At 39.6% G+C, this 15,005-nt stretch overlaps 1 protein-coding gene across 1 annotated transcript in view; it reads right to left on the bottom strand.

Moving 5' to 3' along the window:
* The window catches only part of KALRN (kalirin RhoGEF kinase), a 507,955-nt gene that overhangs the window by 148,437 nt on the left and 344,513 nt on the right, over positions 1 to 15,005 (bottom strand). Inside the window, exons 20-27 of the mRNA XM_054381250.1 lie at positions 12,786 to 12,901; positions 12,111 to 12,233; positions 9,410 to 9,592; positions 8,252 to 8,370; positions 7,327 to 7,393; positions 6,299 to 6,408; positions 4,416 to 4,485; positions 2,656 to 2,745 (exon numbers count right to left, since the gene is read on the bottom strand). Of these exons, the coding sequence (XP_054237225.1) occupies positions 2,656 to 2,745; positions 4,416 to 4,485; positions 6,299 to 6,408; positions 7,327 to 7,393; positions 8,252 to 8,370; positions 9,410 to 9,592; positions 12,111 to 12,233; positions 12,786 to 12,901 (878 nt within the window). The remainder of the gene's footprint in view (positions 1 to 2,655; positions 2,746 to 4,415; positions 4,486 to 6,298; positions 6,409 to 7,326; positions 7,394 to 8,251; positions 8,371 to 9,409; positions 9,593 to 12,110; positions 12,234 to 12,785; positions 12,902 to 15,005) is intronic.

Below are 15,005 nucleotides of genomic sequence, written 5' to 3'. Positions count from 1 at the left end.
TTGACCAATTAAGGTGTCATCTAATTGTGCACAGTTGTTTAGTAGGAGGACAAATTGCATTGTGAACTGGGTACACAGGCCAGTGGCTTGCTGAGTAGGCTGACTAAACACTAAACCACTCTACAATAAAACATTGATGTTTTGTAATACATGGCACAAAATTTTGGGAAGGAATTTCAGAAAAAAATATTACCAAGTAGAAGCAGAGACCCTGCTTGTGCCTCTGCCCATTTTGGAAGAGACACTCCAGGTCAGCAGAGAAACTATCCAAGAACCATCACCCATGCAGAAATCCAATGCTGTGCTACCAAAGTCAATGGGCTTTACCATGCTCCACTCTATAAATGCCAGTCATGCAAGTTAAAGGCATCCTGTGGCTTTTTCAACACAACAAATTGATCTTTTCCAACATTTAAAGGGAAAAAATATTTAAACTAACAGAGCCATATTGATGGCCGAACCAAACACTGCCTTTGACCTGAAGACCAAAGCTTAATTAAATAACAGACACTAAAAATCCACTCCATCATCTCAACAATATGATGATTTCCACAAGCTGAAGGCTAACACAACTTGGTAATCAAAATTGTGTCTTTCTAGCCTGAAGTCTGTGGTATTACAAATATTAAAAACTGCTAAATATGGAAGACATCATTTATCTTTAAAACTACTGAACAAAGAACACAATTTTAAGTAATGTAGTAATACTTTAAATGATGAGCAAGACAGGTACAAAAAAGTGAAAGAACCAAATTAACGAGTCTAATGCAGTTATGAAGGAATAACCATGCTAGTTCCATTCCCTATGCAATTTTCAGCCAATATATCAACAACTTCCAATTTTTGTAAGCAAAGCCAGATCTGCAGGGATGGAAGATAACAAGCATTATTAGACTAATGGCATAGGATAAACTAGGCAAATTTCACTACTGAGAGTTTGTGCATAATTTCCATCTGTATCAAGTGATCTAAGAAAAGAAACTACTATTCAGTACATATACGGCTTCACTGATATCCTTAGGACTTCCCAGCTATGCTAGCATCACAGGTAATTCTCTTCACAGTTTCAAACAAGGTATCACTTATCACTGCTCCATCTCCTAATTCGTTAAGCATTGCAATGATGATCCACGAAGCTCCACATTTTTTATGGACTTGAAGGGTTTGAAAAATACCAGGACTGCTTATTTTCATCTCAAAGATGGCTTTCTATGATGGTTCATGTAATCTGAGGGGTTGTACACCTGTGATCTTCAAGCAGGATTCTTACTAAGAGGTGTTACTCTAGATAACTCACTCATTGTCAAGGTGTTTCAGGCAATTCCAGGTTCTGCCTGGAAGAAAAGAATTGGCCACTTTTTCCATAGTTTTCCTGCCAGACTGTTCCTTGTCCAGTCACTTAGCCACTGCCACTCAAAGATCAAGATAAGGAGGATCTACAGATACTTCACACTACCTTAGTCACTTAGATTGTGTGACTTGTAGAGGATTTTATGGGGGAGATAGCCAGCTTTCTCTTTCTGCACAGCCATCTTTGGGTAACCCAGCACAATTCCCACCAAAGGAAGGCAAACATCTCCCGTTGCAAAACAGCAGATGCTGAACATGAATATTCGTTATTAAGCAACATCAAGCTCATATACTGCATTGGAGTGGAAATGCTTAGCAGAGGAAACGCTTTCAACCTGTGTGAACAATTCTGACAGGCACCAAAGGCAGCTCAAATCCTCCACCCAGTACAAACCATTCAACAGGCTCAAGCGCCACCTCCTGGAAAATCTCTTCCAGTTCAAGTCTATTTTTAGACCATTTAGAAACAAGGCCAATACCAAGTCAAAAGATATTCAGCACTTCTGGCTCATCTTTCAGTGTTGAGTTTAATTGACACACTATAAGCACTGGCCCATACAAAACCAAGAGGAGCTGGTTTGTGTCAGCTGCCAACCACATCACAGGTTGGATCCTTCTGGGTGGTTACATCTGTACAAAGATTTTCAATGCTTTGGAGAAGAGGCCTTAGCACCTTTTTCTTTTTTCTTTTTTTTTTTTTTTTCCCACCCCAGAAAGGCAACTAAACAAAGCTATGAGTCAGCAGACAAGAAGAGGAAGATGAATGAAGGTCCAAAAAGTTTAAAAGTACTCAAAAACGTTAAAGATTTTTCTCAGCCTACAAAACCTCCAGATGTTTATCACCAGGAGTGCTTGTAAGGGCAACAGTCTAATTGCAGTCAGCAGAGTCCTTTACTAGCATTGTGAAGCAAATGCCTAATAGGGTGGATAAAATATGCAGAACAGGGGGACAGAATCTTGTTTTGAACTTAGGGTTTTCAGGTCATAAAATATGATGGAATCTGCTTTTCATTTTGCCGTTAAGCCTGGAATTAGACAGTATGTCCAAAGCAGATCTTTAGAAAGGACTAGGTCTGAAAAATTCACAAAGGTTGCCATAAGAGTGTGCGTCTCCTTTAAAACTGACTTGCCACACTGATGAAGATCACATATCATACAACAGCCTGTCAGTTCTCACAGCATGTCATAGCTGCAGTGGAATGAAAAACCCAAATGCCAAAGCACAAAAAGAACCTGTTGCTCAGATGTAAAGAGGTGTTTTAGCTGCACTATGTGTGCTGAAGGAAAATGGCAATGGCTGCTTACATCAAAGAAGGTTCCTGCATGTTCCAGGATGAGCTGGCTGGAGTCAGGCTTGTTTTTACAGTAGGTGACATACATCTGAAATTTATCTGCCTGTGAAAACAAACATCAAGGGAAAAGCAAGATAAGCTATTTCTCTGCTTGCACAGTCCTTCGTTAAGACTCACCAAGATAAACAGGTAACAAACCCCCCACCTCTCAAAGCAACATAAGAACTGCAAATTGAGAACAGAAGACTCAGAGACAGTTCATACCTTACCTGAGCAGTTCTGAAGGCAATGAGGTGCACTGTGTCACAGCTATGGGAGGCTTTCTTTAGCAATTCTCAGAGAGGGAAGGCCTAAAACTAAAACTTGAATCCAGCTATAAAATAATTTCTGAGAGTTCTAGTGATGTTACACAGACTCTATCCAAAAGCCTGCAAATCTTAAAACCCAGTCATGAAGTGTTGGCTCTATCACCTACTTGCAGATAAATCCAGTGCAGAAACTCTGGGCAAGAGACTCACCTAAATTCATGTGGCTCAAGACAACATTTTTGACTAGAGACAGGCTCAGACTTGTGACATTTGGACCAAACTTCCATTTCCTACCTTGGTTCAGAATCTAAGGGCTCAAACTTTATGTTGTGTTAGGACTGTTTTGAATTTAATTTCCTAATTTATTTATTTTTAAGAGGAAATTAAAAGCATCTGTATACTCCTGCCTTAGAGCAGTTTCATATTACTGAACTGTGTGTCTCAGGGAGAGGCAGGCAAACAGAAGAGGATGGCCTCCTTTAATAACTATCACGTTTTTTAATACCAGATACCAAAATAACAGGATCCTGCAATTAGGCAGGCAATTGTATATATGCCTGTAAGGAGACACACAGCTCTAGACATGTACTATTGCTGAAATGATTAATCCTAGAAGCACCATGAAGATTTTGCACAGAATGATACACCTTCCATAAATATATAGCCTCTTCTTTGTAAACAATATTTCTGAATACGTTTTGTCAATATTTGTGGCGTGTTTTTAAATTAAAAGCCTACCTGAAATCATCCAAACTTGCTCTTTTTTTTTTGATAAGTGAAAATTTTCCATAATGAGTTTTAAAATACTAATTCCCAAGTTAGAAATATGAATAAAAACATCAGAGAAAACATGAAGATGGCTGACTTGCCTGGTAAATACTTTCAAAAGAGAACAGCTTTCATAGAGAAAAATTACTGTAGCCAATTCCTGGAGCATCCTATGCCCTCTTAGCATCAGGATTTCAAAGTTCCATTGGAAATCACCCTGACATTGGGTAATGGAATTAGAGAGCACAGTGACTCAGCAATTGAACAGTAATTTCTGAAGAAAAATGTCGATAAACTATATTGTTCCTGCCTTTGTAGAGGTCTCATAGCATAACGAAAATTCTCTAACGAAGGTAAATTAAGATTTTAAATGTCTGTCCTTCTAGGCACCTTCACAAAAAGTTAATGTCATCCCTAGAAACAGGTTTGATTTGAAAAGGAACCAGCAGAGGTAAAAGCCATGCTGGTCAGTGCAGGACAAGGAAAGAGGGTGTGGAAAGCCTTCACATCACTGGTCAGGAGAAGAGAGTTAAGAAGGGGAACCTGGGTAGGGTAAAGGACAAAGCAGTTGTAGTTCCATATTAGCACCGAATTGCACTTATTAAGCATGTAACCCTTGTAGCAATTCCCAATTTGCTTTTCTGTCTGTGCTAGAGGAATTAATTTGAATAAATAATGAAAGAAGAAGCCTCATTACCCAGGTAACGAAGCAGTGGCCCACATCCTCAGGCAGTTGTTCATATTTCTCTAGTTCTTTTAGGAAAATGCTGAAAAAGGAAGAGACCAATGTAATTAGTTACAGACAAATATCCAGGAGAAGCAGAATGACCAATGAGTTAATCAGTGCTAATGATTAATTCTTGTGTACTGTTTATGAGTCTAATCAAGTATCCTGCCAGTGGAAAAAAGTGTATCCTTGCCAATAGAAAGGAAAAGGTAGCAAGCTCTAGTAGGGGTCAGTGTATTTGGGACTGTAAAGTGATATTCAAGAAACAGATTGTGAATCTGCCAAAATACATTGTGTAGCAGTTCAGAGGAAGGGTAAAAAGAGAAGCCCAAAGCTGCCAGCTTTCCATCACCAAACTTGGCACACTGGACAAAGGACAATTTTGATAAGCTTAACACTTCATAGGTAAGTAGTAAACTCCCAACACAGATTTTTGTAATCAACTTTCTCCCAACACCTTGTACAAGGAGTGACATCTCTGTTTGCAGACACAGCCCTGTACAATGCCTGGGTGGAAAGAAGAGGTGAAACAGAAACTGCAGAAGGAGAAGCAACTGAAAGTGCTGTTTCTACAGCCTTGAATCAGGCTGAGGCCTAAAGAGCACCAGTCAGAGGAGAAGACTGGTGAAGGTAACAGGGGGACAATTTATTTTAGCATTGTTAGAAGTTTTATAGGAAAAAGGATTATTTAGAAGCAGCAGGCTGGAGGAAGATGGGTCAGAGAAAAGAGAAATGGTAACACAATGGAAGTGTGGGGCATAACTGAGAGTTGAAAGGTGGTAGCTAGGATCAAGGAAAAGTCAAAAAGGAGAGCAATCAGATGGCATCAGTCAGGACCACTAAAAAGGAAATATAGCTAGTATGAAGAGAGGGGAAGTGGGAAGGCAATTTGGGTGATCCTAGCATTAAGTGGGAGAAGAATATATATATATAGAGAGAGAGAGAGAGAGAGAGAAAGAGAGAGTATATACACACCTGTACGATGGGGCAATTCTTGTGGGCCAGAAATTGATTCATCTATCACTTAAAGGCCTTTTCAATGTAATATGTAGCTTAAATCTACTATCCTGGTATGCTTTGAAGCTGCTTGCACTAAAGCATGTATATGGCAGCCTCTGTTGGACCATATATATATGTGTATGTGATGATAGTATTCATGTGTTGTGATGGCACATTTATCTGGCTGAAGCACTGAAAGTCTCCTAAAACTTCAACAGGGAAGGCTTTTCTGATTTGTCTTTCAAACTGCTTCAGCTTTGATGTGTAACTTGAAGACAGATATTGAAATTCAGATTCAATTTGTGGGATTCAGCACCCCTAAATATTAGGTTTGCAACTGTTTTTTCATTCACATTGTAGCAGGGAAACAATACCCTCTAAGCTGATCTGATACACAGACTTCTCTTGATAAAGTGGGGTGATATGAGTTACAGATTAAACACAGAGACTCTCCAAGAAAAGTCAGGAAAGATCCTTATTCAACTAGCTCATGTCAACCATTCCTTTTTTGCCCCTTGTGTATTCCAAGAGATCATATTTTTGACAGGCAAGCTTTCAGGCTTCCAGAGCAGATCTAGTAGTGTGATATGGAAAGCAGGCATAGAACTGAAAAGCACTGATAAAATACTACTTTAACATCATTAATCAGCTGAAGGCAAATTTTAAACTAATATGCAATTCATGTTTGTTGAGGACACAAACCAGGAAATCAAACATTACTTTGGAAACCCGGATCAATTACTTCACACTCCCATGTACATTGTTCTGTAGTGTTCACTGCAGGTGTACAGGCATACACATGCCTTTGATTTCCCTAGTCAGAAAGCATTAACAGAACTGTTTGGAAAACCTACTTGTTATGAAAGTCATATATCTCCTGAATATTGCCAAAGATGATGTGTTCTTTATTAAGGATCCCAGCAGGTATTTCTTCAACTCCACTTGTCATTTCCCAAAGGTAAGTCTGCAAGACACCAGCAATTCTTAGCTTTGTTAATAAATGCAGTGGAAAAGAATAGATCTTCCCTGTTTTATTACCAGAGGCACAGGTTGGCAAGGGAAACATGTACTTTGAGATTAAACAAACAAGCTAAAAAAAAAAAATTAAAATAATCTAGTGTCACAGAAAACTCTCCAGAGAAATTCAAAGTGCTGACACACAGAAGCTATCTGAGGAAAAAGCAGAAACATGCCAACACCACCTGTCTTTGCTGTCCAACTGATGGTGTCCAAATACTGCAGGCAGAAATACTCGAAAGATAAGCTGGATTTACCACTTCAGTAGCATTAGATACATAAAAATCTCTTTCAAACTGCAGGAATGTGAAAGCTGACAGGTTTCACTGAAACACACTGCATTTTTCCTTGCATATCAGTGTCCTTCAGGAACACCCTGCTGTAAAGCTAGACAAGGTGTCTGACTTTGTAAATCTAGATCTTTCTCCTGCACAAGAAGATCCAAGATAGATTTGAATTCTTGTAGAAAACGCTCCATGATTAAAAAACCCAAAAAATTGGAAACCAACAAATTTCAGGTCAATCCACAGATATATTGCTCTTTGCTGACTCTCAGGACACTGCTTTCACTCTGCAGGAGTAAGCACAGCTTTGAAAATAAAAGCACACTCAGGTGTCCTTGGAGGTGCAGACATTTACAACCAAGTGTGGGAAGCACGGGGCATGGTTCTGCTAGTGGGAGGCAAGCTCCCTCTGATGCCCACCCAGCTCCCATCACCAGCAGGATGCAGCTCTGTGGCTACCCACCAATGGAGGTACCCTCACAAAGACTCTTGTCAGCCTTTGCAGTACAGTGAACATCACCGTTACAAAGGATAGTCTGTCCTTCCTGAAAACACTGGAGCCTTCACAGCCTGTAACTTACCTCTAAACATTCATGTAAGTCCCTGACATAAGCTTTTTCTGTCTGAAGCAGCTCAGCCATAATGAATCTGGAGAAAAAAGAAAGTATTTCAGGTGTTTTGGACATTTTAGGTATTCATACAATGAACAGAAAATATAATATCCTTCTGTTGTCTAAATGAAGTGGTGCACTTCCACTCTAAATCTTCAGGTGCCTTACTTTGCCCTCAGCTCCATGAATAGTCCCTTGTAGGGTTATTTTCTAAACGTCTTTTCTGCATAAAATTGTATTAAGTTGTATTTTTACAACCCCCACTTGCAAAAATTAAGACAAAATACTGTGAAATTAGTTTGTTTCTAGATTTAAGTGCAACAATCATTCTCTAAATATTTCCTTATAAGCTGCATTTCAGCATCTGAAGGGGACCTCTGGGGACGGACTGTTTAGAAGGGCATGTAGTGGTCAGATGAGCAACAATGGTTTTAAACTAGAGCAGGGAAGATTCAGGTTAGACAGACAGAAGTTTTTAACAACAAGAGTGGTTAAATACTGTAACAGGTTGCCCAGAGATGCGGTTGAGGCCCTATCACTGGAAACATTCAAGGTCAAACTTGATGGGGTGCTGATCAACTTGATCTAGCTGCTAGGGACTGCAAGGAAGTTGGAGAAGGCCTTTAAGGGTCCCTTCCAACCTGATGCATTCTGTGATTCACTCCTTTCCCTTTCCAAAGTAACTTCTGATTAATGCAAAACCAAATTCACTGTGTATATCCTGAAACTCTCTAGCCTACAAGCCATGACTTCTGTCCTACACCTGCAGACCTTTCTCAATAGCTCCACAGCTGGAAGCAATTATATGACTGTCAGTCAGTTCTGGTCATGCAAACATCTTAAAATCACTCCTAGATAACATGGTATGGCAGACTGTGAGCATTTGGGGACATACTCTTTTTTCCTGGCCGACTTTCTTTTTTCTTCATTGACTTCATGATTTGCATCTCTCAGTTTTACCTCCCGGTCTGAAAGACTTGCTGGAATAATATCTAGTTCGAGGTCCTTGTTATCCTAGAAAAAGCGACAGTACCGATTTTAAACTCACTGTTGTGCAAAATGAAGATCAAATAGATAGGAAGGGACAAAAGAAAGACAGAGATTACAATGCTTAGGAAGAAGAAAATGCAGATTTAGAACTACAGTGAAAAGGGAGAAGGTGAAAAGGCGAGAGAGAAACCTTTAAAAAAGCCAACTGTGAGATTTATTACAGTCTTCGCTCTTACTCCTATCTAGAAATAGGTATTGATGACAGACATCTAAATTTTACTTTGCTCCTTTACATCTAAATTAGTTTGCTTAGTATGAGGCCTCATAAAAAGTCTGATAAAGCACTATGCACAGACAATCCCAACTTCTGATGGCCTTCTGCCATGAAAATATCTTTCCAGATCGTGGTTAGTAATTTTGTGTAAGCCAAAGACCCTACAAGGAATAGTACATTTATGATACCTTGAGGGTGTCAGTGAGGGAATTTACTCCTCTTTTTTTGACACTTAATTTTGAAGGATGGTAGACTGAATAGTTTTTAAGTGTTTCTGCCTCTGGCACTCCCCCTTAATACCATGGCCAGGGATTAGCAGGGGATTATAATTTTTGTTTCTCTCATGGTGCTAAGAGAGGAGGTTTGAGACCAATTTTTTGTTAGTTAAATGATGAGAGAATGGAAACTTACAGTCAAATTCTGAGTTTGATTCAAAATAAGAGTGTGGGAGCAGGATTTATGGCTTATGCTAAAATTAACACAGACTCTTATACCAGTACATGTTTCTTCTCCTTCCCAGTAACTGCATAGTCTCCTGGAGAATGGTGCAAACATTTGTGTATAAAGTCTTTCTGATCTTCATCAGTCCTCTCCTTATATCACTGATCTGCCACAAAAAAATCTTTTTCTCTTCAGAAACAATTCTGAGCTTGGCTAGGTAGGTTGGCTGAGTTTTAAGTGTTTCTAACAGACACACGAAAACATGCAGCATTCACTCCATAACCTTTGCTTCCCTCTGTGGTTTTCAGCTTTGGAATAAACCCCCAGCAGGTCATGGACTTACAGTACCTCTGTATTGATTCCAAGGGCTTTTTCCAGGGAGTAGCGGTATTTCCCCATCCTGAGAGAGAAGTCACGGTAGCGTTTGTCAACGGTGGTGACCCACTTCCTAATTTCAGTGGCGTGGATATGTCCTTTTTCTACAAAGCTGTCAGCCAGCTGGATGAGGAGCTTCACTTTCTCCTTTGTTTGCTGCCCAAAATATGATCCTCAGTTATATTACATTTTTATTATTTCCTTTGCTTTTAACTCACACAGCAGTCAGAAGCAGATCACATTTTTTTTTACATCATTAAAGACTGCTTGTACTTCATTTCATACAGGTCAGAGGCTTTAAATTTTGCCCAGTGAAGCGTGAAAGGAATGACATTTTTGTAAGGATACTCATGAAGCTGCAGAAGATACAAAAAGTCAATATTTTGAAACTACATACAAACACAAAAGGAAAACATGTTGCAACACAGACATGCCTCCTTCCCATAACTGATAGCTTACTTTTTTGGTGAGACCTGGAGTAGAAGACAGGATTTAAAAATCATGTCTCCTAAAATACATCAGGTTACTCTGAATCTATCTAGGTGGTTCTGCAGGTGTGTGTAGGAAAGTTGTTAACACACTGTGTGTCAGTCCAGGAAGTAAGTTTGAGTTACTACTGCTCTGTTATAGAAAATAAATGGAATTTAAATCCAAATTCTTGGTCTGCTATAAAATCCTCCATCAGTATTTTAGTTCCAGTTAGAGCATTACAAAGTAAATGATGCCTGAACTCCAAAACATACACTGAGCCCCCGAACCTTCCAGAAATCTTTTGTTTCACTTGGGCTCCGACTGCCCCTTAGTCACCATGGTTTCCATGTAGAGGAACTTTGTGCAAATCTGGTACAAAGAAGTTAGTTATAAATTTTAGCTTAGACTCCAAATCTGTCCCAGGAACTGAAAGTTCCTGGACCCTATGTTTGAGCCAACTCAAGTAAAAAATACTTTTAAAAACTGAGATATCAACTGTACAGACTGAACTCCAGCTGTAATGCACATGTTAATCCTCAAAAGCAAAAGGAGAATCAATCATATGCCCAGAGGTACTGGCAAGCTGCTTTTCAGAGATGAGGAGAACTTTCCACTGCCTGAAGCAAGACATGCTGTCAGGTACTTGACATTATCAGCAACATGGCTGCAAATGGACAAATGCACTTCAGTCCAGAAAACATCTAGCAGATTTCAAAGACAAAATTCAAGAAATTTCAGCAGCAAAATAAAGCAACAGCTGAATGAGAGCTCATCTTAACAAATTAACTGAATACTTAAAGCAAGGCTAGGTGTGGAGAGGTGAAAATCTGACATCCTGTTATATTTAAAAGATGTTTCATTCCCAAAAGCGAGTGGTGTTTTAGGCTTTCCAAGCAGTTCATTGGACCAGAAAATTATTTGGATCAGGGATGCTTTCAGTTACAGCTTAATTTGAGAATAACATCAGTCTGGGTCTGACGTATATTTATGAGATTGCAGGGGGCAACAGCAGAAAAGTGATTAATAGAGCCCTAGAGAGCAAGACTACATGCTTCAGTGTAAAGTACAGCCAGTAATGGTGAATAAGAACAAGGTGTAAAACTCAGTCCTCAGCTGTGTCAAGAGCAGAAATAGTTTGGAAACTTCAGGATGAATTGGGATTATTCTAATCAAAACCAAATTATAAACTAGAATGTCATCCAGGTGGACTGATTATGGGTGGTAAGAGGCCCGAAGTACCATTGAAGGAATGTTTTATGGATTCTGTCTGATTAAATTAAACTTACATCTATTGCTACTTACCTCCTACTTTTACAAACATGCAAGCTAAGCAAAAAAGGAAAGGTACAAGAACACCACAAAGCTTGTGAATCAAACCCATTCAAGCATGGACAGCCTAATGAGGAATTTAAGGATTACAGAAGATAATTTAAGGACATAGTGAAATGAAGCTACATGATACCAAAGCCATGGTCTTGCTACAGTCTGACTTTGTAATTTAGATACTTATCAGTGACTGTTAATGCCCCTGTGGATTCACTGTCTGTGAATTACCTGTGGTTTGAGTTAATTTGTCTGAGCACCATTCATCTGTAAATCACAATAGATTTCTCAGAATTGTTCCATATAAATTAATAGATTCTTGGTAATGCAGCTTTGTATTAAAAAAAAATGTTCAGCCCAGAGTTTACAAACCTGCATATTTAAATAATTTTGTTGAGATCATCAGATTATTTCTAATGAGATAAATGATGACCTGTGATCAAACCAGCTGGAATTCATGAAACAAACGGTGGTTGCAAGGAGAGAAGAAAGAGAAGGGGAATCCAAGATGACCTTGGATATGTTCAGATCAATTAGCTGCTCTATACCATTCTTCTATGATTGTTCAAGGATGCAATTAGGGTATGTTTCATTAGGTTTCTGTGAACTATGAGCGCTAATGGACTTTTCCTTCTAATCAGAACAAAAATGCTCCATCACCAGTACAGACTAAGCGGGAGGAAACCTCCTTTTTGCCCCTATGTCTTGCTAAAAATGAAAGATCAGCGTTCTCAAAATCAATTTATCTTCTGGGTAAGGAATATCAGAAGGAAAATTAAAAAAATCAAGAGAATATTATTAGGGAGATTTAAGATATTTAAACAGGATCATAAACATAGACTAAAGTTGATGCCATAATTAGATTAATGTCACTGTTTACCTTGGCAGGTACTCTGAATTCCCCATATTCTTTCAGGAGTTCCTGAGTTTCTTCTGCTGATTCCCCTGTGGAGTTGTGAGTAGAGAGGTAATATTCGCCAGTTTCTTGGATCCAGTCTAAGGCCTGTGAACATCAAAAACAACCAAAGGAAAAACAAAACAAGCACTCTTTGTATTTCAGGAGCTAATCCTCTGACCAAGAAAAAAAATCTCTGCCAAATAAAGGATTTAAAATCCGTTGGAACTTAACACTGTGTGTGCTAAAACGCTTTCTAGGAACACATAAAAAGAAAATGTTAATCAAAGCAGGTGGATAAAAAACGTGCTGTATGTTTCCTAGGAGAAAAAGGAGTGTAGGGAATTCTTCTTATATGCAGATAAATCTACATGAAGGAAAAGCAGACTTTTCATTCAATAATAGCTTGACAAAACAAGTTTGTTCTTATATTTATTTTCAATCAAATTGATTCTGGCCTGGGAAAAATTCTGAGTTTTGTTCCTGAGTTTTACAATTTTCTAAAATTTTTTAATTCTACAGTTGCCATGTGTCAAAAGTTACAATTTCTAAATACAACTTGGAGATTGCAACAGGACTCTCACACAGAGGCATTACAAAGGCACAGGAAATATTTACACACTGCCAGCATAGAAAGATGAAGTGGGGTTTTTAGACTACCTGCTTGGCACTGCGCTCAAAGACAACATACTGTTGGCACTGATCTAATCTCCGCTTCTTCAGGGTCCAGAAGTGAAGGACTCTGTTCTCCCTCTGCAGCAGCTCACTCAGAATGGCTGTAGGGTGAAGGAAAATATTTGCATGATTAGTGATTCTCTAAATGCATACAGAAATAAGCCACAGAAAAGCTGGATTTACTCACTGCCTGGATCAAATTACCAAGAGCAGAGCCCTTGAGATTGTACTTAAAAACAAGCATTGATTGAAAGGGGCTGCTTTAAAAACACCACCACCACCAAAACAAAAACAAAACCCCAACAACAAAAAACCCCAAAACAACACCCCTCCCAAAAAAAAAAAAAAAAACAACAAAACCAAACAACAAAACAAAACAAACAACAAACACAAAAGAAGTGCAGTTGCAGGGCTGTGTGGTAAAGGAGAAGATGCTAGAACAGTTTGGGATTTGCCCCAGTACAGACATTGTGGTACATGGTTTCTAGTCCTTTCATCCACTCTGTTGCTTATTTCAGAACACCAGTACTGGTTGACACAGGAGAAGTTACCCTTTATGTGCCCTGTTTGTTGCTCTGGCTGCAGGCTACGCAGCACATAGCACCAAAGTCTGTTGTGCCATACAGGGTTCTGGTCATGACTGAATTTAATTCAGACCTGAGGCCCAGGTTTGACCTATCTGGTAAGGTTTCTTCTATGGCTGTGTTGACTGGCACCTCTTTGTGTCACAGAATCACAGAATGGTGCAGGCTGGAAGGGACCTCTAAAGGTCATCCAGTCCGACCTCCCCACAGTCAGCAGGGACATCCCCAACTAGACCAGGCTGCTCAGGGCCATAGGAGCCTCACCTTGAATATCTCCAGGGAAGGGCCCTCAACCACCTCCCTGTGCAACCTGTTCCAGTGTTCCACCACCCTCATAGTGAAGAACTTCTTCCTGATATCCAATCTAACTCTGCCCTTCTCTAGTTTGAAGCCATTGCCCCTTGTCACCATAGGCCCCTGTAAACAGTCTCTCCCCATCCTTCCTGTAGACCCCCCTCAGGTACTGCAAGGCTGCTCTCAGGTCTCCCTGGAGCCTCCTCTTCTCCAGGCTGTACAACCCCAGCTCCCTCAGCCTGTCCTCGTAGCAGAGATGCTCCAAACCACTGATCATTTTCATGGCCCTCCTCTGGACCCTTTTCATCAGGTCTATGTCCTTCCTATATTGAGGGCTCCAGACCTGGACTCAGTATTCCAGGTGAGGTCTCAACAACGCAGAGTAAAGCGGTAATATCACCTCTCTGGATCTGCTGGCAATGCATCTTTTGTGTCCTCCTTATACAGTTACTATTGGGCTTGATTTGGGGTTGAGGCACAGTATTAGTCCTCTAAACTGTTTTCTGTGTGACAGGGATGTGCCAGACATTCAAATTCAAAAGAGACTGGCAGAAGACTTGTAACTCTTTGGAGTCTAGGACATACATGTCCTTCAAAACCCAAGCGCTCAGCCAAACTGTCTCAGCTTGCTAAAATGATGTGATTTAACTCTTTAAAGAGTACCACAGGTTTAACTGAAAATACACACGGAGAGAATGCAAGAGATTTACACTATATCAGTAACATAAACCTTAGTTAAACCTGTGTTTCTCTATTTAAATTGAGCTGAATCATGTATAGCTGGCAGCAGGGTGGCTCATCTCACCCTGCCTAGGTATAGAGGTATCAGAACTGGTAGGAGCAAACAGATTTACAAGTGTGATGCTGATGATGGTAAATAAATTTGTAATAAGTTGATCGTGAGACTTAGCCCAATCCCTAATAGGGCAACAACAACTTTTGTCTAAATGACAAAATAAAATCGAGGCTCTAGACCAGGCCTCTGCATAAACAGCTTATGCCAAATAAAACTAATCTTGTTCTGTATTAACAACTTTGCTTTGGAAGCACAATAAGTACCCTACCAAGTGCTGCTTTCACTATGAACTAAAGTGTCCTCTTCAAAGATTTGTTGTAGATAGAGTCACCAAGCATAAGAATTACACATTTGGCTTAGAGAAAGACTAACATTAAAGCTGGCTTTTATATAAATGAATCATTTCAAACCAGCTCAGTGAGGAACACTCAAAAGCTTATATCAAGTGCATATTTAAGGACTTGCTGAATCAGGGTTTAATTGATTTTTCCATGATTTTCAACTGTAGGGAACAAAAGTTGACAACAATAA

The sequence above is a fragment of the Indicator indicator genome, chromosome 5 (assembly GCF_027791375.1).
Source record: "Indicator indicator isolate 239-I01 chromosome 5, UM_Iind_1.1, whole genome shotgun sequence".
Lineage (NCBI taxonomy): Eukaryota > Metazoa > Chordata > Aves > Piciformes > Indicatoridae > Indicator > Indicator indicator.
The sequence above is the reverse complement of the archived record's forward strand: the minus strand, read 5'-3'. Positions and strand labels throughout refer to the sequence as shown.